At 43.1% G+C, this 26,612-nt stretch overlaps 2 protein-coding genes across 6 annotated transcripts in view; one reads left to right on the forward strand and one right to left on the reverse strand.

Moving 5' to 3' along the window:
* Positions 1–711: 711 nt before the first annotated feature.
* On the reverse strand, positions 712–14,315 carry HNRNPU (heterogeneous nuclear ribonucleoprotein U). The gene is made up of 14 exons (XM_083829614.1): positions 13,318–14,315; positions 12,614–12,725; positions 12,415–12,488; positions 9,975–10,114; positions 8,342–8,441; positions 7,178–7,290; positions 6,487–6,750; positions 6,142–6,261; positions 5,531–5,659; positions 4,991–5,159; positions 4,219–4,458; positions 3,546–3,748; positions 2,217–2,288; positions 712–1,837 (listed from the first exon to the last, which is right to left on the reverse strand). Exons 1-14 carry the CDS (start codon positions 14,057–14,059, stop codon positions 1,784–1,786), a joined length of 2,532 nt encoding a protein of 843 aa, XP_083685740.1. The 5' UTR covers positions 14,060–14,315; the 3' UTR covers positions 712–1,783.
* A 120-nt stretch (positions 14,316–14,435) lies between these two features.
* The window catches only part of DRC8 (dynein regulatory complex subunit 8), a 51,973-nt gene continuing 39,796 nt past the window's right edge, over positions 14,436–26,612 (forward strand). For 4 of the 5 annotated variants that reach the window (XR_014581856.1, XR_014581857.1, XM_083829615.1 and 1 more), the window contains exons 1-2: positions 14,436–15,242; positions 22,289–22,614. Coding sequence is in view for 3 of the 5 variants with exons in the window: in XM_083829615.1 (XP_083685741.1) it covers positions 22,446–22,614 (169 nt within the window). In the remaining 2 variants the exon portion in view is untranslated. The remainder of the gene's footprint in view (positions 15,243–22,288; positions 22,615–26,612) is intronic. The other variant, XM_083829616.1, reaches the window with a different exon arrangement.

Here is a 26,612-nt window from a genome sequence, read left to right on the forward strand (position 1 = left end):
TGCTATAAAGGCTAGAAGAGCAACACAACTTTATCTGTACTTCCAGACTATAAGAAATCGACTAACATTGGAGGAAAGTTTCAAGCACACTACGCTGCCTCTAGGTCTACGCTGCTGCTGGTAAGCCTCTGCTAGTCTGTACACTGCCACTAGGAACTCGGCACACCACTCCCACCTCCCCGCTGCTGGCAGTAATGCCTTCACATGTATACTGTCAGTCCAATTCACAACTGTTACGTCTCTCCCCTGGTGCTAGGATGCAAGTAAATCATTAGCTAACATTACCACTACAGCATTACAAAAGCGCAAGTCTGAGCAAAATAGCAGTTAAAACAAATTGAAGCGCTCTGTTCCAACTCCGGGTTTCGTTCTGTGACAACCCTCCTTCTGTCCTATTCCCGGGGCGGTTTCTTCCCCCACTCCTTCCCTGGCTTCTATTTTACAATAAATAGATTTAAGTGGATTTACATGATGCAACTCAAAAGACTTTTGCCCTACACACATAACCATGTTAAATTGTGAGATTATACATGTGATACATCTCTAACAGAGCAACCACCAGTTTAGATTTGTAAAGAAACACAAGTTATTTCAGCATGTACACAGTAATGAGTTTAGAACTGTCCAACATCAGCACTTCCATACATTCTCTTCCTCTTTATAGCCTTAAAGGGATTTTAGACCTTGATGGCGACAATCCCAAAACAAGAGTAAAATGAATTTATTTTATTGCAAACAAATGTCTAGAGTTAAATTTCTCCACCCACTTTCTTTAAAGAGAAAAAGGAATCAGCAGGCTACGGAGATACACCCATTTGAGAATTGACATGATTAAAAATTAGATATAAAATGGGTGACTCACAGTTTCATTAGCTTACAAAATGGTGGAGTAACTACTACAAGCACACTAGGTATACAGTATTTTGTGGGGAAAGTTATACAGACACACAGCTAACTTCATATAGATCCCATTAGACAACTGGATTTACAACAAGTTTTGTTTAATAAGAAATGGGCAAAGCCAGCTTCTTTTCAGAATCAAAATGCAGAACAAATGGAAAAGAAATTATGGTGGTGTACCTTCACAAGTTTGAGCCTCCACAAGTAATGCAACCAAAGTTTTACAACTTTAAAGAGCTTCTACATACACTCCACCTTCCCTATTTAGCTCCAGGTTTCCTCTTTGCCCCCAACATCTTATTGAGCTCCAAATGTTACAAAAGAAGTCCTAGTTATTGCCAGAAACTTTTACCTCCCCCTCCTCCCCTCCCCACCCTGAAGCTTTATAGAGAGGATGGAGTGTAATACGGAGCTTTACAGTATCTCATGGCATTCGCGAGGGCTACTCAGGAGCCTCCACACGAATCTGGTTGCTAACATTTCGATCGTATTGTGACATGACTCACGACTGTTTCTTAGAAATCGGGGAATGGGGAAAAAGGAGAAAATTCTTTAATAAAAAGACACCAGGTACAAAGCAACGTTTTACTTTTGTTGTGGTAAAAAAAAAGTCACATTTTACAGATAAAATGTAGAACCCTGAAATACTGACACATTCTCTTATCGTGCACAATGCTGAGGTTCTCTTACGAATCACTTTAAAACTGCAATTAAAAATGTACAAAAAAAGAAAAGAAAAAAAATCAACCCACAAAGCTTCTAAAAAAGGAACCCGCAGGCACTTCCTCTTGTGGAATGTTTAAAAAGTTAGCCTACTAAAGAAAACAGTCGACTTCTTGTGAAGGTTTTGGAGAAATATGTATCAGTTCATTTATTTGGGTATTCAATAGTATCCTTGGTGATAATGCTGACTCCATGGCTTCTGACCCCAGAATTGCTGCAATAAATGGACAGATAGTTAATTTTAACGTAACATCTTACAGAAGAAACATCTTTAACAAACATGCACTTCTCCTGATTCAAGTCCTCTCAAACAGCAGCAAATTCCTAAAGAACTGAAGACAGTTAAGTTCACAGTAGCAACATGAAGCCAAATATTTCATACCATTAGGACCAATAAGCCACGGCTGATATTTGATACGTCAAGACAGATTAAGCTTTGCAGAGAAAACTATTTATAGCAATATTACCTGGCATTAGAAGATTATGCTATCCAGTTCTGATTACACATCTACTTCTAATTATTTCAGCCAGCATTTTCAAACACTCAAGTTAACAATCAGTGAAAAGGAACAAGTTTAGTTGTTATTACTTACACCCTGCTGCCACTGGTTGTAGCCCTGAGATTGGTTTTTGTAGCCACGATTATTTCCCCTTCCTCTGAAGTTCTGAAAGAGGACAACAGTTTTGAACTACTGTATCTGTGCATATTTTTCAGAAATACACCACTACCAAGTCTTTCTATTGACACCAGAAGATCACGTACCATACGTCATCTTCCAAACACAAGCAATCAGGTCTAGGCTGAAGAATTAGAACAAAAACAATGCCAAAAGCCCCCTCCAAGCAACTGCTTTTTAAAACATGGGGCAAAACCACCAAAACTAATAAGTCAGCTCAAACTATTGTTCCCAGTGGTCTGGAAAGCTGGCTAATCCAGTTTTGACTCACCCTATTTCCAGCTGCTAAACTGCACCAGGACAACTAAAAATACTAGAGCTTGCCTATTTTTAGTTAGGAAAGGCTGTAGTTGTTACAAGGATGTTATCTGATCAGACAAAAGGATACGGGTCATGCAACTGAAAATAGTTCGTCCACAAAACTTTAGATAAAACACAGTATTTCCCCTGTTTGTCAGCATCAGACAAACCTATGTTTACTAGCTTGGGCTCCATCTGCTGGCTCTTCAGTGATCAAAATTATGTTTTCAAATACTTTCAGTGATATTCCATCAGTTAAGACTGAAGCAGGCACGTCCGTAATAGGTGTTTGACATCAGACACCAAAGCAGACTCTCTCCAAGGCTATTTCCAGAAAGCTCTAAATGCTCCTTGCTTTACTTTCAACTTGAAGATACGCCTTTGACCCTAGGGCCAAACAATGGTTATTGCTATTGGGGGTCAGGTGGGGACTTGCAGGGGAGGGAAGAGGCAACAATAAAATATACATTGTGCATGAAACTTGGTAAAGTTACAGAAATACCTTTTTTTTTTTTTACCTATTCTTTCTCACATAGGCATTTGCATGCCTTGCGTAGCAGAGCAAGCAGTGCCCAGTTCCAGCTCAGCTGAAGGTGCAGAACTAAACCAGACCTGAGCGTTTGCATCCTACATCAATTGCAAGAGGCAACTCTTACCTGTCGAGCACCCAGAACCAGGAACTGCTAAATGGAACCCAAGCCTAAAAACGTTCAGCTTAACAGAACTGAGGTACAGTCTTACCAGGAAACTGCTGCATCAGTGTTCGAGTTTAAGACAAATGTTTAGAGCTCTAGGCATGTGCACAAAACTAGAAGCTAGACCTCTTACTGTGGAATTAGTGTACCACAACAACCAAGTCTGCCACAGTTCACAGCTACCAAGCCTTTCACACAGCGCTGTCCACAACACTGCCCAGCGGCTGTTAAGCCCTCCCCAAAGCATTACCTGGTTGTAGTTTCCCCTGTTGGGCATTCCACCTCTGTTATAGTTCCCTCTGTTTGAGTAGCCACCTCTGCTTGGAAAGACAGGGCCACGAGGATACGGGTAGCCAATTGCGCCGCTGCTGCCACCGCCGCCGCCACCGCCTCCGCCACCTCGCTGAGGCATGTTGCCTCCCCTCCGGTTGTATCCACCACGATTGCCAGGGACTGCATGGAGAAAGGCACTCAAATCAAGTCACTGTTAGGTCTTCAGTATTTCTTATAGGAAGATTATTGTTCAAAATAAGAACACAATGATGTTACAGAAATACGTAGCCAAGTTCAGAACAAAGATTTCAGTGCAAAGATTTCAGGTCACTTGGTCATAGTAAAGAAATATAAGCATATGAAACCCCTCTAATAGCGCCTCATGCACGAGCAAACAACAAACCCACAACAGGGACTTGGACATTGTGTCTCAAACCACATGAATAGCATTAAAAGTGAGGATCATCATCAAACTCCTGGATGAAGTTGTAAAATTAACTTTGCACTGAATGTCAGGGTATTAAAAACTTCCTGGAGTTGAAATCAAGCTTACCGCCACACAGTAACTGCAAATGAAGTACTACACGATAGTTTTTTTTTTGCACAGCAGGTACAGTCTCCAGAATTTACAGGCTTATTTCTAGGCTCACCTCCTCCTCTGAAGTTGCCACGCATGTTGAATCCTCCACGTCCTCTCTGACCTCTATTAAACTGATTTTTATTGCTCTTCTTGTTTTTCTTTGAGCCAGTGTTCTGTTTCTTTTCTGGCGGAAGAGATTTCTTACTTTCTTCTTTATATTGTTCCAAGAGCTTCTGAGCTTCTTCTTTTTGCAACTCTACATAGATTATTTCATCAAAACATTCTGCTACCTCTGGCAGTGTGAAGTTCCCTATAATTGCAAAAACACTGAGTATTCAGCATCTCCATTCAGCTACAATTCAATCTGTATTTAACCACCTTTCTCCCATTCTGCCTCCCACCCCCTGCATTCCCTCAGCATAGGGACAAGATTAAGTAATTTGACCATTTTAGGTATGTAAGAGTGACAAAAGAAATAAACGGGTCTCCATGGAGTTGCCAGTACTGTTCCAAACCTTGAAAGCATTCTGCCTATATCTTTTTTTTCTTTTATAAGCCTCCACTCAGAACACCAGTTTCTGCCAAATATGTCACTTAAATAGGGCACTTTATGCCAAGACAGCTTTGTGCATCTGCATGAAGCATATCAGCATAAATGAGTAGTGTTAAGGACTGCAGCAGAGGGAACACAATATAGTGTTGTCCTACAAGTTACAGTAGTCTTCCAGTTTTGTTTAAGTACAACTGTTTAAGATAACGTGAATTTTTAGATTTCAGGTTTACTTAATCCTTTAAGCAGATACTCAGCATCCTAAAACACAGTATAGGATTATGTTCCATGCCTTTCATTTTGAGAACTGCATGCTCTGGAAGATCTTTTCCCTCCACCTCTGCCTTCTTTTGTGTTCTTTGCTTGTAGTCTTCATCTTTTGGGCAAACAACAACTGCTTTGCGCTGGAAGCCTGCAAACAGGCACATTTTTCTCCTCTGCGCAGCTGCAGACACATTTGTCTGAAAAAAATGCAGTAACTTACTACACGTAGCTGTCATTGTAAGAGTTAAGGAAGTCAACTTATGGTGTATAGACTTCACTTCTACAAGAGCTTGCAATGAAGTTTACATATAACTGGACATAAAGATGCTGCATAATGCAAAGTTACGAGCTCATATCCAAGTGTTACAACACTATGCCTCCCACATCCCATAAATCCAGAGAAGTTCAGACAAGCATTTGTAGCAGTATCTCAACTTTGTGCCCCCGGAACCACTATTACGTCAGTTAAGTGCAACAACTGCTATTACAACATAACTTTAATCCCATTTAATTACTACGCTAGAGTCTATAACAAAATTCCAGAACAATTTTTTACTGAAGCTTCTACCTGATCCAAAATGAAATTCCGCTTCTTACGAGCTGCAATCTCAATGAACTTTCCAAGACACTGTGGGGCTCTCTGCAACAGTGTGTTAAGTTTTCCGGTGTCTGCCATCTGACGCTTAAAACCTGCAACCTATAGAGATTTCCCAGAGTTAGTCCTTAGAAGTAGTCCTTACATGCATGGTTCAAATTTTGTTTTACTCAGTGCTCTTCTCATCTGGCCTCAAAGGTTATTAAGGCCACAGCTACAAACTCGTAACTGAAATTCCCGAAGCCTTCACAAGCTGTACAGCTTTATCAACAAAGAATCTAGGTGAATCAATGCAGCTGAATCTAAGGTACGCTCATCACCTTCAAAAAGCTGCATATTCTGAGGACCATGACAAATAAATGGAAATACTTGAACTTCTTATACAGTACAACAACAATAAAAAAAACTTCAGAATCCTGCTGAGAAGTAGCTCAGCAAGACAGGAGACTTAGTGGTCACTAGCAGTCACAAACATCTGCTTCTTTAATTTCTTAGATCCAAGAGAATCCCGTGGCAGCCAAAGACCTTGGATTCACAACAACCCTTTAACATACCAAAATGCAAAAGGCTGTATTATCACTTACCATCATTTTGTCCATAATAGTATTTGTCCCAAGAATGTTGTATTTCCCAGGATTTGCTGCTGCATGTTTAGTAACCCATGTAGTCTTGCCAGCTCCAGGCAAGCCAATCATCATCACCACCTATTACGACAGGTTCTATATTTGAGATACTAGTTCACAGATCTTTAATACGCAACTAAGACTAGCAAGTATAATGGAAATTGAGTACCAGGAAAAGAATCATGGGATACACCAAGTATTAAAGTCTCCAAGCCAAAAGGGAAAATTTCTATTATAGTATATTTAAACTCCACCACTTCTGTTCATCTCTGCCTCAACAACTTTGAGATAAAATAAGAAACTTACCTCACAATCTTTCTTTTGCTCAGGCCCCTTTGGTCCTCGGACCCTGTCCTCCAGGGGGACCTTCTGGATGAAGCTGTACTCTTCAGGTACAGGAAAGTAAGGTTCCTCCTTCTGACCAAAGTTGAACTCAACCGCACAGTTATGGCAGAGAACATGTGGGAAGAGTGGGCGCCCATCAAGAGCTTCCTTACTGATTTTGAATGCGACGCCGAGCTCTTGTCCGTTCTTGGAGTATGAGAGTTCCACTTCATCACCATCAAAGTTCTGTTTTGCAGACAAAGCATTAGTTTGCACAAAGACACCTATCTTGTGTTGTAAAAGCCACATTAGCCATTTCACTATACTAGTTGCATTCACCTGACTTGTATAACCACTTATATCATGAAGTAAATCCTTAAAGGCTTTCTCTCTTAAATTGATCAAATTGATCACAGTCTCTTATATTAATCATTTCCTCTTAAAATGATCTTAACATCTGAGTATTTAAAGCCTTAGAAAGACATTGCCTGTGAATATGAAAAAAGTTGAGAGCAGCAACTGTTGGCTATACATGCTATTTCCACCTCCTCCCTGTATGTTAAGCAGCTTGTCTTGCTCCAAGTTTTTGGTGATTTCATTTACTGCTTCCCACAAAGCAGCCTGAAAATGCAAGGATGTTTTTCCTCAAGAGAAAATTTAAGAGAAAACTTACAGCAAAACATCCAATCACATCATTTTCATCAAACTTCTCACCAAAGTCTTCAGTCTCACAATTGCATGTCTTTATTCCTTTTAGAGAATATCCGTAAGAAAATTCTTCTTCACCTGAAGAAGAAATGTAAACTTATTTTAACATGCATTTTTATCTAGAAATGCAGTCATTTTACAGCTACTTAAATGAACTGTTTTCCAGGATGTTTTTAATTGATGCTAAAACAAGCTATGACCCCCCAGAAGAGCTACGGCTCGTTCTTGCATTTAAGTACTCAACACTCTCAATTTAAGATTGAACAGCAGCATTTCCCCCACCCTTGTCTTCAGAGCATTATGCTACTGGTTCCACATTCATGTTGACATGAAGTTGAAACACTAAAGACACGAGTTAAGTATTTTTAAACTCTGAAGACCTGTTTATGCACCAGTATACCTGTAATGCAGCTGGTCACAAAGGCTTTCTGTATTAAGTCTCCAGTAGCACTTACCCCTCCCCATTTTAAAGGGAGTTTAGCAGACATTCAGCCTATGGGACAGCTGAGGATGAAGCTGCAAGGAACAAGCTAACAGCAAATGTCAAACACAAGAACTCAGGTGGAACTTAAGTACTTTAGTAACTAGAAAGCTGCTGCTGCTATGAGAATATCCCTACTCATATGCACTTCCCACAGACATATCTCAGCAGCAGGTATTAGTTAAAATACCATAGTTATCTGTTCCCATTTATCTAATTAAGTTGTTGTTCGTTGTTCTAGCTACTTCTCGAAGTGAGAATTCTTCCCTCACTCCAAAAGAATAATGTAATCATGTAGCTTTATACATTTTTTTAAAAAAGAAAAAAATCATCTTCGTATTTATGACATTACATGAGAGGAGATGCTTAACCTTGTCAGGTCTCCAGGAACGTTCTCCACAACCCACACTTGACCACTGAAAGAATTAACTCAAATTATATCCTCCTATATAAGCTTGAATACTTAACCTTGCTTGGTCCTGGTAATAAACTTTCTCCCACAACACTCAGAACGATTCAAACTGAGACCACTTTTCAGAATACATGGATTAAAGTCACTAAACTTTTCCTATCCCGTTAAGAAAAAAAAGATTACAGACTACAACCACATACACAATACAGAGAAGTAACCAAATGCTTAAGTCTTACCCAGCAACATTCCACTTGTGTTCAGTGACCAGCCAACTCGCACTTCATGTATGTCAATGTCTTTTGTATACAGGTGTTTAACAGGAATCTTTTCTGTAACCTATTTTAATTCATTAAAAAAGTTATGCAGTACTTTTTTAAAAACACCAACAAAATGGAAACAATGCTAACATCCAAAAGTTTTATACTTTGGTTAAATCTTGGCCTAGTCTGAATAAACATCTACAAAAATGTAAGATATGCCTAAGTCTGTGAAAACACAAACCAATTGCTCAACACTCCCATCTCTCGCCTGATGGAGATGCAAGATAACAGACACCTTCAGAGATCTTACTCATAGCAGTCCCTCTCAGCGGCCAAAAACCTCAATCCTTGACACTGTATTAAAATTGCAGTCTACAAAAATTTCTGTATGTAATTTAAAAGAAAAAAAGGCCAGAACTTCTGAATTAACAGTAAATTACTTTGCCAATACAGTGTGGTATTAGATGAAAACAGTCTTCTAGACAGATATGGAAAAATATTGCACTCATCCCTTTCCACAGTAAACAGAGCTGTTGGGCAAGTTGCCAGCTTCCAAACAACGTAACTAGAATCAAAACTCCCACCCAAAGGCACCGCTATCTATTGGCAACCAGCTATTTTTATTTTTTTTAAATAAATTTCACCAAATTGAGTGGAAAAACTGACTACTATCCCACCAGTTTCCACAAGTATTTGAGCCAGGTAACCAAGGCGAAACCTTAACCAAGCTGATTTAGAAGTGAACAGGGCAATACACAGTGACATCAGTTACACTTCAGTGTCCTTCCAAAGTTATAAGCACCAACAGGCACAGAAATCACTCAATGCGATAGCGCAGAGAATGGGATCGCTACCCAGTCCTCATGGTAGCAGTTAGATTTGCCAGTACTGGAGGAAGAGAACAGAGTAAGCGTGTGTACACACAGCATACGCAAGCGAGGCTTTAACATCACTAAAACCCCAAATCAAGGTTTGTGCATCCCGCTTTTCTTCCCTTACCATGTTGGAGCAATCTGTCTATTGTAAGGCCAGAAGCTTTTCCATTCTTTTTTCCGTTCTTACCCTTGAAGGGAACTCTTGCTCTCAAAATTGAAATGCCCAGCTAAATACTCACATTCATTGTGTACACAACCCAGAATCATTCGGGTTGGAAGGAACCTCTGGAGGTCATCTAACCAACTTCCTGGTGTAAGTGGTGGTTTGTAGTTTTTTTTTTTTTGTTGTTAAAACCAAGTTTTCTGTAATCTCCAGAAAACATAAGCAAACTTCTGACTTGTGTCTTAAGTCTTTAAGTTCTGATGCATAAGGTGCAAAGTAAAATTCTTGGTTCAAAACTAAAACCAGAAGTTAAAAGTTCAGGTCAAGCACAACTTTTTTTTTTTTTTAAGGAAGTCCTTCAAAAGAGGAAGCAGTTTGCAAATTAAGTCATCTTCTATTGAGAACCATTTCACAGGCTCATGACAGAATGATTTCAGAAAGCTCTTAAGCTCCCTTCACCTGAATTAATTGCCATTAAGTAAAAAGAGGACTGAAAGAATGGCAAGCATGGGCAGTATTATTATATTTAATTACTTAAAACAGTCTCCCACAAAACATCAGTCCAACTCACCTTCATCTCAAAGCAGACTTTGCCTTTAGAAACTCCATAGGAGGCTCTCCCACCAGCCCAAAGGAAAGCAAAGCTTTCCATGGTCAGTGAGGAAGCACTAAACCGGTCTCTTGAGATTTTAAAATGCAGGTCACAGTTATCTGTTAACAAAAATCATTGTTTACTTTATTAATAAAAATAAAGCAGAACTCTCCAGTTTTATGCATTAAAGGGGATTTCAGCTTTCACAAGTAGAAACCTCCACTCATTTTAAGACAAATCGCTGGCATTTGGCAACTATTCACCATCTTTCAGGAAAGGAAATGAATACACGCCTAAAGCTGCAGTCTGAAGTTCAGCCAAAACCCCGGGGAAACCTAACTAACAACAAATTTGATTTTCAAGGTACCACCATGCTCTATCACCAAATTCCCACTGTTTTGTCTTTGCTCCTCAAGTTATTTGATAGGCACCGTTTTGTGAAGTCTTATCCCTCATGCCCAAACCTAAAGGCAGCTATGTAGGTAAGTACAAACGCAAGAATTTTAAGTATTGAAAGTAGTACCATCTTCAGCGAATACAGTCCTTTAGCAAGTCCAATTAGATTAAGTCAATTAAAATCAAGTCAGTTAAGTGCCAATAGGTTAAGCATGCAGAATATGGTAACAGAACGTTTCACTCAAGAAATGTCATCTGCAGCGTGAATTCACTCATCATTCTAAGAGAATCCTAGGAACCTTACACAGAACCTTTGTTGTATGGCTATCTTCAAAGCTGCAGCACCGTCAAGTTTCTGGTGTCCTAGTAGCTTTCAAAATGACAGTGCAAAACGGTCACATGAGGTGCGGGACATGGCACTTGAATTCCCCAGAGCAAGGAATCCACAGAACTAACTCCAAACCTATTTGATATTTATAAGAAAGGTGTAAAATCAGGAAGCGGAGACTACCTTCTGCCCTAGCACAAGATCTGCATGGTGCCTGAGCACATGCACTAAAATGCAGTCTTCCCGGTATTACTGGTAATTCTCATGCACGAGATCTTGTTTTGTTTGCATAAAGCCATCTCTGGTTACAGCTACAGTGTTTGTGACTCAAGTGTTCTCATTAATACTTTTCTGTATTTTGTAATACTGATTTGTTGCATGAAAACCAAACAATAGTAATATACAGTAAGAACCTATCTGTGTAGGTTACTTTTAGAGAACAAATGAGAACAGAATTTCAAGCAATAGCCTTCTTACGTGACAGGTGAAAAAAAGCACTTAAGAGCACTAAACTTCTTATATCTGGATTGTTACGGTCCAGTAGAAGAGAGCCAAACTGCTACACAATTCAGTCTTGAAGACGTGGTTGATCCTGCGCTCCAGACAGCCTGTCAACACTTTTAAAATACAGTTCGTCCAGTAACAAAGTTTCCTACTAGGAATAATAATCTAATAATCAAAAGGAGCTACTAGTTAGTTATTAGGAAAACTAGGAACTCCCACAGAGATGGCTACTCACCAAGTTAGCAGCTAGAAGATAATCAGCTTGAAATTGCTGGCACGTTCAGCAATATAGATGGCTGTAAACTAATGCATCCTTGCATTTCTAAGCACTTCTCAGGAAGAAAAAAACTGAGACTACTAGGAAACATGCCATGCCAAATAAAATCAAAGCTTAGAGGTTCCCTTTCATGGCATTTTAAGAAGCCAATGAGTTAGCACATTACCTAAGTTTAATTCTATAGGTCCTTATACTTACCCTCAAGAATACAAACGTTTATCCCGGTCACAGACTGTTAATGTTGCTACTATTGTGATATATTGCCTTAAAACCCTCTTATTGGTATGTTTTAGTCAATCTGGGTTCTCTGGACCAATTCTCTCTGGCACCTCGTTTAAACAAATCACCTCCACACCAGCCCCAACTCCCGGATTGCATAAATGGGTCTTTTTTGTTCCAGAAAGCCTAAGTCATTTTGTTAAATTTATCAGAAGGAAGAAAAGTGTTTATCTATCGCTGATAAGTAAGTAGGGCCTCAGCAAACTGTGTGGGAAGCTTCCTCTACAGATTTTACTACCCTATGTATCACTGGTTCCTTCACTTCTTGAAGTGAATATTTCATGTGCCAGAGAATGTTCCTCACGCTGTTTCTAGTGCCATCTATGCTCACTGTACACTCAGCCAACTTAGTTCATAGACTAACTTGGTGTTTCAGTCAAGATTTCTTCAGGAAACTGTATGATGCCACAGATTTCGTGGAAAAACCTCAGCTTACTACTGTTACTATAAAGACCCATGTGTCCTTTTGTTGTTTTGGATGCTGAAAGTGGATGGAAAACACTTCTATGTTACTTGGCGATGTTGGCAAAACAAGTCAACAAACATATTTACCCTGCATTTCAGGAAGTGCAGTTTTAAGACTAAAAGCCTAACACTTTTATCTTTCCAGACTGAAGGGAAGCATGGTTACTCACAAGTATCAAGACAAACTACTGTGTCATCGAAATGCTCATCTTCTTCTTCAACAGGTGGCTGAGGGGACTTGGCCCTGAACGAAGAGAAGGAAGATTAAAGGGAGAGGTATTTTCATAGCGTGAAAGGCAGTGCTGTCAGAAGTACGCGTACGTTACTCCTTGCTCACAAGATGGTGCCCAGCAGCGAAGCCGTATTTACCTGCTGTACTTATTTTCCTCGATGTACTCGAAATACCCGCGGCCATGGTCCTCCCGCGGTCTCTTCACGCCCCTCTTCTTCTCTCCCGGTTTCTGCTCCGCCTTGGCATCTCCTGTAGGGGAAGGGCCGCCGTTACCCACACAAAGGGCCGCTCTCACCGGGGACAAAGCCCCGGGCGGGGATTCCGGCGGCCGGGCGCCGCGTGAAGGCGCACGGCGGTGGGAGCAGCCCGCGGTGCCCCCCCCCCCCCCCCCCCCCGTGGCGGCGCGGCGCCAGGCGCGCGCACAGAGAGCCGCTCCCTCCCCCCTCCCCCCCCCGCGGCGCCATCGTGCCCGCGCGCGCCTCCTCCCGGCGGGCGGGGGCAGGGCGCGAGCCCCGCGCGGGGCCGGGATTCCTCCCCCCTCCCTCCCCCCCCGCCCCCATTGTACCCGGCCTCCCCGACGCCATCCCGTGCGGCGCCCCGGCCGGAAGTGACGTCAGGCCGCCGAGCGCCGCTCGGCACAATACAGCGCGCCCCAGCGGCCCCGCCGCCGCCCCTCCCCCCACCACGCTCCGCCCCCTCCCCAACGGCCCCTCGAGGACCCCCCCCCGCCCCGGGGGGGGGGCACCACGCGCCCTCCTCGCGCGCCCCGGAAGCCGCCCCCCCCGTCCCCGTGAGGGAGGGGGGTTAACGGCCGCCCCCCCCCCTCCCGCCGCTCACTCACCCCCGGCGCCCTGAGCCCCCGGGCGGCCGCCGCCGCCGCCGCCTTCCGCTTTCTTCTGCTGCTGCTGCTGCTGCTTGGCGGGGCCCGCCGAGGCCGCCGCTGGGGGGCCCGAGGCGCCGCCAGCGCTCTTGGCCGCGGGTTCCTTGGCGGCGCCGCGCGGCTGGAGGAGCGGCGGGGGCTGCTGCTGCTGCTGCTGGGGCTGCGGCTGCTGGGGCTGCGGCGGCTGCTCGCCGTGCCCGTTGGCGTCGCCGGCCGCGGCCTCCTCCTCGTCGGCCAGCTCGTCCTCGCCCTCCTGGAAGCCCTGGTCGTCGCCGTTCTCGTCCTCCTCCTCCTCCTCTTCCTCCTCCTCGCCGCCCGCCTCCTCCTCCATCGGGCCGCCCCCGGCCCCCGCCCGCTCGCCGTTCTCCTCGCCCAGCTCCATGGCGTCGCCATCGGCCGCCTCCAGCCCTTCCTCGTCGTCGTCCTCCGCCGTGGAGGCCGCGGCCTGGTCGGGGCCTCCCGCCTGGCGGAGCTGCGCGGCGCCCCCGCCGCTCTCGGCCGCCTCCCCCTCCATGCTGCCGTTGCCAGGCTCGGCCGCGCTGCTGGCGGGGCCTCCCCCGCCGGCCTCCTCCTGGTCCAGCGCGGCCTGGAGCCGCTCCATGAGGTCGGCCTTGAGGCCCTTGTCGGAGAGGCGCCGCTTTTTCAGCTCCTCCTTCAGCTCCGACACCTTCAGCTTCTTCACGTTCACGGGCGAGCAGCTCATGGCGGCGGCGGCGGCTCGATCCCTGGGCGGCGCGCGGGCGGCTCTGGGCTCGGGCTGGCGGGCTCGGGCTGGCGGCGGCGGCAGCTGCTGTGAGCCGAGGCCCCGGCGGCGGGCGGCGGTGGGTGGGTGGCGCGGCTGGGCTGCTTCGTGCGGCTGCGGCAGCTGCAGAGCGGACCCGCCTGGCGCCAAATCCTTTCACCGAGCTCGCGAGGGAGACGCGCCTCGCGGGGCCGAGCACGCAGCACTGCCCGCCCCGCCCCCGCGCACGTCGGCCCTCCTCCCCCCCCCGTCCCCCCCCCCCGCTACCGTAACGGCCGCCCGCGCGCGCCCCTACCGTAAATACCCGCCCGAGCGCACCCGCGCCATGTTGTGCCGCGCGTCCCCCCGCCGAAACAGCCCCCTGCCGCTGCCGGCGCCCCCCGGGCGGCCCCCCCCGCCCCCGGTTAAACCCGGGGCTCTCGGCCGCCCCCACGCGCGGGGCAGCTCCTCGCCTCGTAGCTCGCACCCCGCTCAGGCCTGGCCTGAACAGAGGGCACCGCGAAAGGGGGCTGAAAGTGAGGGCTGCTCCTCGAAGCAGCCGCCCGGGTCCAACCTCGTTCCGGCGGTTACGTAAGGACAGAAGTAGAGCTGTACAGCCATCTCCTCGCGGGCTGCAGCAGCACGAGGCACGCAGAGATCAGATCGTAACGACACCAAGCTGCTCTGCGAGCCACAGGGCTAACAAAGGTACTTCCAGCGCGTTAACTCACCACCACACACGGAGCGCTAGGCAGCTCAGCACAGAGCTGATCAGATAACCAACTGCAGCCAAACACCTCGGTTTTTCCCATCTTTCCCTCTACTTTGGGCCTTTCCTCAGCCCGATCAAAGTTGTTCAGTGGTTGAATTTCTCCAATTTACCCAAAAGTTACTTGAAAAGAAACACTACAGAGGACTAGAGGTGAACAGAAAGGCGCCACTGAAACAATTCTGCTTCCGTAGGGAACCTGAACTAAAAGCTAATTTTCACTCACATAAATAAATAAATAAAAAGCCAAGCAACTAAAAGATAAGTATGAAGTCCTACTGAAGGTATGGAGTTGCCTTGTATTGGTACAGGTCACGTGCCCTTCTGAACCAGAAGAAATTATATTTACCTGCAGCCAGAGGAAGGGAGGAGAGACGAGGAAGTCTCTGTTTAAAGGTAAGTGCTCTTTTAAACACACGCACACACACTGCTCTGTCTTCAGTCAGGCTGGATCCCTTTGGAGGAAACCTGACTCACTTTGCAAGGTTGGCTCAACCCATCACTACGCAGAGTCTTGCTGGAACAGAGACAGGAAGAGTTCCCTCATGCAGTATGTCCAGATTATAAATTTTCCCTTAGTGTGAATGCAATCTGGTGATTTTATCTCAATCTACTAGGTCAGAGTCATCTAAGTAGAGAAAGAAAAGGATAAGAGTGCACGAGTACCAGAAGAAGGTTAATCTAGCTGCACAGATATAAATCATTACCTTTCTTCACAAAAGAGCTATCTAAACCAGTCTGCTGAGGTACTGTTGATGCTGCTGTTCTGCCAAGGTGGGAACAAAACTAGGGTTTATCTCGTTAATATTGCAAGATGACTTATAACCAAAGCTTACAGAAAACTGCATTAATTTAGATGCCATCTGCCTGTCCAACCTCTGTGTTTGTTTTATAAATGTAAAAATTTTACACAGAACATGCAACACTAAGTCTTTATGACATTTTATCTGAATCTCTGAGCCCTACATTGAAACCTTGATCTGGCACAGATCACATGTTGAGCCATGTTTCTAGAAGAGCTTCGTTGAACTAAGCCGATAATCCCCCTCACCATAGCAAACTTTCTAGATTGGTAGATTCTTTTAAACCAGTTTTGGATCCCTGAATCATGCCTTAAATTAGCACATCTGCACACATTCACAGCACCTCTGTTGGAAAAAATGGCCTCAATCAGACTCATCTTAGAGCTGGAATCCTCACATGTAATCCCATTCCTAAACAATGTCACGTCTGCCTACTTCAGGAACACACTCATACTGCTTTATACTCCCGTTACCATGGAGAAACAAAACAGCTAACAGCTTTGAGGCACATTGAGAGCTTACTTACTTACCCTAAAGCATTCAAGCCTGTATATGAAGGTTCAAGTACATAAACTAAGAATAATATTTTTTCCCCCAGAAATGTAACACTACCAGCCTGAAAAGTAGTGATTTTATTGTTGTTTTTGAAGATGTTAAAGCTATCTCTTTATTAAACCACAAAGAAGGCCAAACTTTTTTTTTTTAAAGGAGATTAATTCATGCCATAATAGTAAAGGTACTATCTAACCGCACACTATCAAACAGATATTAAGTGTAGCAGGACCATGCTTTCTGACTACAGTATGTTGCTATCCATTGTTAGAAAAGTGAGAAATAACAGTTGATTTTTCAGATGCCAGGTGATTTAATTGTTCTAAGAACAACACTTCTTATAAAGCTAAGTACATAAAATATATACAAAACTGAAATGGATGACTAGTATTATAACTGCTTCTTTGTGTAAAATGCAAGTTAAGGCTTTTTGCTCTTTAAATACATTTCTTACACATTTGTCTCTGGGAAAACCTCTGTAAGGTATTTCACTTGCCCTCTTTGAGTCCCACGTTTCAGGAGTTTGCCTCTTCCCTATTCATACTTTAAAGGAAGAAAAAAGTTAAGAGGATACAATCTCCTCATTGTTGTACACTAATTTCAGAGGGTAAATCCTTTAACCCAGCATTTCCTACATTATGCAGATACCAGCCATATCAAAAAAACAGTGTTTGGTAATGTAGACTTCTGAAACAAGAAAGTTCTAGAAGAAAACACTTCAGCTGTAACATGCAAAGATACTACCTGTATGATAATGATGGCCACATGAAAAATATAACATCAATGCTGACAAACACAAATATTCTTCCATTAAAATTGCCCTTTCTTCAGCCTTCAGTATTGCAGGAGGACCTAGACATTTTTCTTTGCCCAGTTTTGCTCTCTTATGGCCTTGTCTGACCTTCTCATGCCTTACCCTACTTCTGACCATTACAACACACTCCTGGTCTTTTCTGTATGTCCTCAACCTATCTACCCTCAATTAACACCGCCTTCAGAGTTCAACATTCAACACACCATTACTTTTAAAGAGAATATAATTCCTGAAATACTCTGCTGCCTTTTATGATAGCAGGGAGCATGTGGAGCAAGTCTTTTTCTTTCTCTCTTTTCATCTCTCCTCATGAAATCCTCATTAATCATTATTAAAGCTAGTCAGAACTTTTCAGACATTTTTTAAGTACTAATTTGTCACAAGCAAGGTTGCATGACAAAGAATCAGTTCTGATGATTTGTCAGCCAAAAAAACCCTTACGTATCTATAAAAATAGAGCCAATCTATTGGACTACCAGGAGGCTGGGAGCCTGCTTTGGTCTAGTATCACTAGACGCTTGCCCTGTTCTCCTCTTCCTGTGACATGCACTACTGCTCACCATCAGAATCAGGCTGCAGAACTAGACTGATCTTGCCTCGTACTATCTATAATCTCTTCATGATATTTTAATACCCAGTGAGGTCCAATTCATCTCAGAAACAAGGCGGCCATTTGCCATAATAAGGACTATTAACTGCATGAGAACTAGATCCTTATCTCAGCCCTAAGGATGTTTAGTGCCTGATTACAAGTAGAGCTCTGCAAGTAGAGTTCAAGGGACAAAATCCAGGTTTCTGGCATTGGCTTGGTTAGCCAGTTACTCCTTGGTAGCGTCTTTTTCCTATTACAGTTCTGCGCAGTGCTCCCCTTCCTGCCATTGGGCCTCCAGGTGGTTGTGTGTTGTATTCAATATACAACTCTATTTTAAGATACTAATATTATTTTGTTTCTCGCATGCTACATGTAGATGACAGTGTGTTGATGTAGTACTTCAGCAATCCCACCAAGCAGCACAAAGGGTGTCAAAGTTACATTGGGACCACCAGTTGACCCTCAGTCCCTCAGCAGTCCTTCCACATATGCTAGCTCTCCATAGTCATCCCCTAAAACAGCAGTTAGCAAGAAGCAAAAAGGTTGAAAATGGAAGAGAAGTAGTGATGTGAAACAAGGAATAAGGGTACGTTTGTCACAAGTAACGAGGAAGCACTCCCTCCCCTTCAGTGTCAGCAGGAACACTTCATACTAACTAAAGCAGCTCCATTTTCATCACGCAAATTAACCCCAGCCCATGTCTGTCACCCTTCAAAGTTCAAGAACCCAGTGACCCTGTAGAGACAAAAATCCCCCTTTGCCCATTTTCAAGAAGTAGTTTCTCTTGGTTAAAAAAAAAGAGAAAACAACGAAACACCAGGAGTCTGATGAATAGTTTCTCAACTCAGAGCATTCAGATACTCACACAGCTTCTAAGCCTGGCCTTGGAGAAAAGGCTGTATCCTCCAACATCAAGAACAGGAATCATTTTGGCTTTATTCTGAGTCATTCGGAAGCTTACTGATCACAGACATATCAGGTGTTACATATGATCTAATTCATCAAATACTCAGGTCAGAAAAATCAGATACCTGCCATATATAGACATTTACTAGAGCAGGGCTATGAACTTGAGAAAGTTATATTAACTAAACCCCTCTGAATAGAGGTCAGACTGTAAAAGAAGAAGTAGCATTGTGAATCAACTTGCAAATATTTTCCTGAGAGTGTGAAACAACTCTTTCAAGAGAGTAACAAAAATTTTCTCCAAGGGACTATTAAGACGATCCAAAGCAGGCTTTAGAGTGTCAGCTCTAGTGTACCTTCCTGCTCGTATACCTGAAGAAATACATGGTCGATACATTTACGTAGAACTACAGGATCTCACAGGCACAAACTAAGTGGGGCAATTCAACTGGCAGCCAACAGACCAGCTCTTGCCTAATGCAACTTCGTTGATCAACCTTTTAAAATGTATGTTTTAAACAGGAAAAAAGCCACATTTAATGTCCCAATGACTATCTTCTTGATTTTTCCTTCCCTTCCTCCATCCCTCCCTTACATTTTGCCTGCTCTACAGTACACACACTACATTCTACACTTCTATCATAATTTCACTCTTTGAATACACATTTCTTTTTCCCATCTTCTGATGCTTTGGACAAAAAGGGGAACCAGTGGCACCAGAGCACCATGAGGTATTAGGCCATCTACCCTATTTCCCCCATAAACCCAGGTCAGAAAATTCTTTTCACAGATTGGGTAAGGTCTTGCTAAACCCTAAACATGAAAACCCTGAAGATTAAAAAATATTATACGCTAACAAAAGTTACTACCATGGTTGAACCCCATACGTTAAATCTGCAACAGGCAATTTTGAGTAAGCAAACTGTTTTTGAATATTCACTAATCCCTGCTAGCATGCTTTCAAGATGGCCATTTTTGTAGTGTGGGCTTGCCACAGGGCTGAAGCACTGCACATTAATTGATTTACATATCCCAACAACAGAAAGTTCAATTTTATTCTTCCTGAAGCTGTTGGTTTCTTCCCTTTAAGTGCCACAGCCTCAGAAGGCATACAGGCAGACAGAGGCAGTCCTTCAAACTTCTCCCCAGAACTGATTCCTGTATAGGAAACATGCCCAGTATGTTTGGGGTGGGGAAAACAAAAACAAAAAGAATAGCTAGATGCCAGGGAGTTTTCCCTGTCCAGGCACTTCTCTGACAGTCCCACAAGGCTGGTGCTACAAAACAGTAAGGTCTGCTGAGGTAAAAAGCATCAGAAAAACACAGGGAAAGAGCAAAATTGCTTCCTCCCCCCACAGTCTTGGTCATGCACTTCCTCACTCTTACCTTTGGAAGCAGCATCCTAAAGCCTAGCTACACCTCCATTAAGGCCCAGAATAAGCCAGCACAAAAGAATAGGAAAAAATATTCAGCATAACTGGTGAAAAAAAAGAAAACAGAGACTTCTTTTTTCTGCCCTCTCTCCTTCAGCCATACATGCATTGGCTCAGGAAGCTACATAAATACCTAACTATGTATTAGCAAGCAAAGCACAACCATTAGTGGCATGTAATTTAAGAGTTTATATACTATATCATCTCTAAGTCAAAAAGTATAAAGAAATGAGATTTTTTTTTCTTTTTTGGTTTTGTTTTTTAAGGAAATTACTTTCTATCCAATTAAGTTTACCTCATTGAGGAATGCTACTTGGAAAGAAAGTCATTTTGTATCAGGACAACTTTTCATAGACTGTTCCTTTACCTACTCTGCTGGAGCAAACCTGCTCTGCCTTTATTTTTAGGATGAGGAAAACCAGCATTATTTCATATGACAGACTAGCAGCAACAGAAACTCTTCCGTCAAAACAACAAAAGTGCCTGCTACCAGATGGCTACAGGTAATCTCCTAGGAAAGCATCCGAAGCCTCAGCAAGCCCCCTACTACCTCTGTCAGACCAAAGAGCACTCGTACTTCGCCACAGCCGCCAGAACAAAAGCACTGTCACTTAACCTTGCTGCTCCACATCCATAGTCTGGGGCCACTGCTAGGAGCGCACTGCCAGAAGGCAGGCAGCCCTTCCAGCAGGTGTTATAACCCACGGCCAGGTTCCCATCAGCTCATGCTGCTTTAAAGAAACAGCAGCCTACGGGCCGGGGAGAAGGGCACGAGAAAGAGTTTTCCTGCAGCTTTGTCCTGTGAAGTTGCTAATCCCATAGTTAATGAACTCCTAAACTCTCCAGTTAAATTTTTCTGATACCAATCATAAAGCAAAGTAGTTTTTAAAATAACATCAGGCCGATGTGTTTCACGCAACACCCTGATTATCGGTATTTACAATCCTAGGCTCTTTATCTTAGGGCTTTTCCTATGTCCCAGGGCCCCCGTGACTCTGATGAGTTCATTACGGGGTCAGGGCCTAAATGAGATTCTGGATTTTATGAGCTCTTTTCATGCAAAAGAAAAAAGAACCGCCTGGCAATTCCTCTATGAGATAAGGCATCTGCACTTGTTTCTCCTGTTCCTTCCCTCTCCACTTACTAGCAAAGTAAGAGATCACCAACAGCAAACATTAAAACAAATAAAACCAAATAAATAAGAAGCGAGGTGAGCACAGCATGCTGGTCATAACAAGGAACTGCCTTAGCAATCCTATTGTCATATATAGGACAGTATTTCTGTAATAAAATAAGAGCTCGTTGCTAAGTGACAATACCGTGCTTGTCTATCGTAACATTTACAAACTCAAAAACTTAAAACCAAAAGTGTTGTTAAAAAGGCAAGAAAAAGACACATACACTCCAAGCATAGCTCTTGCAACTTCGGAACAGAGAAGAATCTGAGTGTCCACAAAGAATCTAGAAGATTATTTTTTCATTGCCAATGTATTTCACCTAGAAAAGGCTCAAATACTCTAGCTGCGGACAGCACTCTGAAATTCTAATGCACTGATGCATAAAAGGCAATTAAAAGTAACAAAACAAAACACTAAAGACTTGAAGCTATTACAGGAGAAAATAATGTTATAACTGATCAGCTTGAAATGATACAAATGCCCAGCGTTCAGATGGCAAATCTTTAAATGAATGCTTAAAGCCAACTTTTTTCCTTCATCCTCTGTTTCTTCTCTGTCATGTTAGGGAGAATCTGGACTCATCACAAAAGCCAACAGGTTTTTTTAACTCCCTAGTAACTAGATCTAGCAATCCCAGTTCAAGTTCTTAGGCTGGACAATACAAGTTTGTGCTTAATGCTATGCTGTAGCAACCAGCAATAAATCAGAAACCAGATTTAGGGGATTTGGTTTATTGTTTATTTGAACAACTTTTATTACCAGGAGATGTTTCTGGTAATATTTCCTTTTGTTCTTTCACATTTCCTTTTTTTTTTTTTAATATGTATTTCTTCCCTACTAGTTTATAACTTACTCTATATTCCCTCCCCCATTTGTATTTCAAATACTTTCGTATACTTCAAATACTTTAGGTTTATCACGCTTCTATAGAATTCCACTTTGCTGGGACGTTGAAATGCCTGGCTTGCACCTGGCGCATACTGGCCGTGGATCGCAGTGTGTGGCAGCCCTCCTGAAACGAGTTGAAGATCTCGGCCCGCTTCCAAGTGAACAAGGGCTGCTTTGGAGAGCCCTACCCCAGATAAATCCCAAACTGACAGCCAGAGAGTGAAGTGAATGGACGTGGGTCTTCATTCCCTTTTCACCTTTTTTTGCTGTAAACAGGTAACAGCCACAGAAGCCCACTTGGATACACAGAGGTGAAACTTGTGTAACACTGAAAATACTCCTCCTTCTGCCATGCCTTCCTCCTCCCCTACACATCCACCTACACAAAGAGTCCTCCGGGTTGGAACTGGAAGCCGATGTGACGGGCACCACAATGGAAACTTGTCCTGGTGCAGCTGGGGACAGAGCACTCGCCTGTGCGAGACAGCTAGCTGAAACCCTTCAGGAGCAAAGGGCTGGTGTAAGCTCGTCACCCACAGCAGGAGGCACGTTGGGCCTAGTCTGCCAGGCGCCTGGGAGGCCAAAGCCACCTCTGAGTCAAGGTTGGAGAAAGTCTGAGGCACCAAAGGGGAGGACTGGCTGGGGAGGTGGGGAGGGAGGAGTGCTGCGGCTTTACAGGGAGGCTCTGGCTTGCAGGCTGAGGGTGGGGAGGAAGGGCATGAAGCCCAGGTGGTGAGGCAGCCCACCCTGCACGGGCTGAAGCAGGAGGGTTGGTGGAGCAGTGAGGAGAGGAGCCTGGCTGAACCTGCTGTTGGCAGCCTCGTGCGGGGGTACTACGGGGTGCTTCTTGGGTAACGTCGAGAGCACATCTGAATGAAAGAAAGTCCAAAAAAACACTGAGTAAATACCAGTGGTAAACAACGTGCTCTTCCAGAGTGTATTCTGGATTTTAATCAGTTTTGTTGAAATCTAAAATTCACTTTGCTTCTTTGGTCAAGTTTATTACACTAATTTATTACCACTACTTCTGGAATCTGTTAAGAGATTTTGTTATTCTAGAAAATAACAAAAATCAGAGAAGTCCTTAAAATTAAGAAAAATAATTTTGTGAAACACAGTATTTCAATTAGCAATTAGGTTGCTTGTTGCAGGGCTCCGAGATGTCTTAAAATACTAACAGCCTATATTTTAAAATAAAAACATTTAAAACCGGATAACAGTATATTAGCTTCCCCCATTCTACCTTTCAGGTATATTTGGAACCACATTTGAAATATAAAGAAAAAGTATTTTCTTTTGGTGATTTTAACAGTCTGATGTTTTATCTGAATTGGAAATTGCATTTGAGTTCTGTCTTCTTGTCTTTTTTTTTTTTTTTTTTTTCTCTAGTCTTTACTGTGGCTGCATTTGCTGAAACTGGGGGTGGAGAGAGGGAGAAGTGTGATTTACACTGGTGGAGCTAGCTTACTGCTGAACTCACTGGTGTTACTTGTGTGAGGTAAAGCTAAGCATACATATATATGCCTCATGGCTGGGATTGAGTATATGCCTCAAGACTGGGATTTTTTGATTAGCCATTTAGGTCTGCTGACATTTTGGATCACTTTTCTTTTTTTTTCTTTTTTTTTTTTTCACGAAAACTTAAAGCTCCTTTTATATCATGCTAACAAATACAACTTTTCTATCTGATTATCTGTATTCAGTTCTTCTTTCATCCTTTTGTTTTCTGATGTTTCTGTTTTCACGAATTTGACTATTTTCTCACTTCTGTTCTTTGTTTTGTTCTATTTTGAAATCCTCTCATTTAGGTTTCATTCTAATTCTTCTTCTAACAGTTACCTCACAGATCTTTTCTCTTCCCAGTACATATTATCTGTCTTTCTCAATAGATAACACATATGCTCTCTCTCCAGCTTCCAGATATTAGCACTTTTATTCTTGATTTCCAAGTGACAATAGAAGTGATTAATTCCATGCAATTATTTGTGATCACTGAGTTGACAAAAAGCAGTCTTACAAGCCAGGTTCATCTGTGAAACCTTATGCTTAAAATAAAATCAACTCTTACAGGCTTCAATCCACCAGATTATTGAAGGATGTTGTTGGGAGGTTGGACAAAAGAATTCTTAAAAATCTTAAAAGAAGGCATCTTCCCAAAATCAAGAACCATTGGGTTGCTGCTGATGGCAGTGGCTTTTTCATAACCAGCCATGTCTTACGCAGATCCAAATGCCAGGCCTGGAGCTTTGAGTGATCTGTGAGTTTATGGAGCTGCCTTTTTTTTTTCTTTTCCCCTTTGTAATTCCTGAAAAAAAGAGATGGGTATTCAGTTATTCCAAAGCCTGGAATCATAGATTCTCCTCTGTGTTTCTTGTTTCTCAAATCTATAGGGAAGCCAATAGCTCTAGGCTGATAACTTTATGCATTCATATTTTATGGCAATGAATATAAGTCGGAAAGTGTTAAAAACAGAGCTCTAAAAAAACGTCTCCTTCCTTCTACGGCTGAAGCAAAGTAATCCCACAAAGACAGAAAACCTCTCATAGTCCTGGCTGGGACTGTGATATTTACTTGAGGAGGTCTCTTCGGTCACCTCTGGAAACTGGACTTTTGAAAATGTGCTGAAAATTTTGCCTGCTAGAATTGTTTAGGAGAACAAGAGTCTCAGGCTTCTAAAATTTTAGATCAGAAGAATCATGTGGATCTCCATGGCTACCGGATCCGTTTGTGAGCATCCTGTCAGATTTCTGGTAGCCATTTTGGAAAGTTTCACAGATAAGCTGCCTAGCCATGCAGGCTTCCTAGTGAGACCAAGGCTGGGTATATTTGACCGCCAGTCAAAAGGGAGGACATCCTACTGCACCGCCTTGCTGTTTGACCTTGTTAAACTTGCCGGTGTCAGGTTAGAGATGAACAAGATGGCTCATTAGTGTCTTGTGACCTGGCCGTCACGGCCTTGTCTATGTCTTTGTGCAATCTGAACTAGTGCGCAAATACTGCACTGTGGGAAAATGGAGAAGTGGTGGTGCCACCACAGGGCGGGCGCCAGGGGTGTGTCTGCTTTCAGGATCATCTTTGGATCTTTACAGAGGCACAGAGGACACAAAATGAGATCCTTTTCAAAAGGCTTGGCACTTGGGTATGCCATCTGCCCTAGATCCCACATTCCTCCCACACACCTCCCTTCTTGCTAAGTGCTCCACTTTTACTTATTTCTGTGGCTACAAATTAACCTCAGCCTCACCTCTTTCATACTGAATTTTAGTTCTCTCTTCAATCATGTACCTTCAACACACATCCCGTAGGTTCCACACTATATCTATAAAGAGACGTACTACTTGCAAAGAGGGTAGAGAGAGAGGCATGAATGCTATCTTAAAGATACTATAAAATATACAACACTAACGCTACTTATTCAGCCTATGTGCAATTGAAATATATGATATCACTTTTCAGGTAAGAAAATACAATCTTTTGGAGGTTTGGTCTTAATCCTGTAAATAATTACAGGTGGAAAATCACTTACATGTGTTAGTGTTAGAAAAATGGGTGTCAAAAGACTTATCCTGGGTCACAGCTGAGGTCTGGTAACAGAGAAACTACACTTAATAATTTAACTGACAGATTCTGTCTATTGTAGCTACAGTAGTTCAAGACCTTGTCCCAGCAGCTGCAGTGCTTGAGAAGTGACAAAACAGGGCGTGTGATCATTCCCTGGGTCACAGCTTAGTTTATCAATTTAAAGGATCAAATATGCTGTGCTGTGCTGAACAGCCAGGGTGAGTTGAAAGGAGGCAGAAGGAGATGCACCCGAGGCATCCACACGCGTTGCTATCTGGTTCTGCTGTTACAGAGGGGGAGATGGCAGCTGGCAGAGGAAGGTAAGGTCACCAAGTGTTACCTCAAATCACTGCAGCGAGTTTGGTCTTTGGGCTTCCAGCCCCTGTGGTTTAAAGAACTACCTTCCCTCTGAGACTCTGCACTTGGCTGAGCTAATCTAAACTGACAGTAACTGTACCTCTCAAGGTGGTCATGAAGTATACAGCAACGCCAATGAATGCTGCTGTATCATGAAGTATGTACAAAACGGAGAAAATACATGTTCTGATTAAATCATATACTGCAGTAAGCAATTCAAAGCAAGTGACTGTCTCACACCGTAAGTGATACCACTGTTAGGTGTATTTACAGTTATCCTATTCCTGATGGTAAGTCATGGTGCTAATGACATAAAACTGGAAGAGATAATCAATCTACCATTTACTGATCCTCAGTTTAGGATGGGTTATTAAACTTGTATTTCCACTTTATAAAGTTCAGTTAGCAGCTGAACTTGCAGTTAAGACATATATATATATTAGTAGTCAATTTTCACTGTCATGCATAATCTTAGTCATAACTTCCTTAAGTGAGAGGGTAGTTGATCACAGCTATCCTAATATTGCAAATATTTACATTTGCAATGTAATCATACTCACCAATGATTGCTGTGTCTATTCAGCAACAGCGGCTTAAGCAGTTGTCACTCCCTGCATTACTCTGTGCAAGTATTTATATGGCTATTCAGCAACTGAGAACTCATCTCGTGGAGAAATAACCC

The sequence above is a fragment of the Anser anser genome (assembly GCF_964211835.1).
Source record: "Anser anser genome assembly, chromosome: 3".
In the NCBI taxonomy this organism is placed as follows: domain Eukaryota; kingdom Metazoa; phylum Chordata; class Aves; order Anseriformes; family Anatidae; genus Anser; species Anser anser.

What these genes read in the sequence shown, in the direction of transcription:
- HNRNPU (XM_083829614.1), bottom strand. Translation starts at nt 14,059, where the DNA reads ATGAGCTGCTCGCCCGTGAACGTGAAGAAGCTGAAGGTGTCGGAGCTG. An exon ending in AGCAAAAGAAAGATTGTGAG is followed by an intron (nt 6,262 to 6,486) that starts GTAAGTTTCTTA and finishes CTGTCGTAATAG; the next exon opens with GTGGTGATGATGATTGGCTT. An exon ending in TGGCAACTTCAGAGGAGGAG is followed by an intron (nt 3,749 to 4,218) that starts GTGAGCCTAGAA and finishes TTCTCCATGCAG; the next exon opens with TCCCTGGCAATCGTGGTGGA.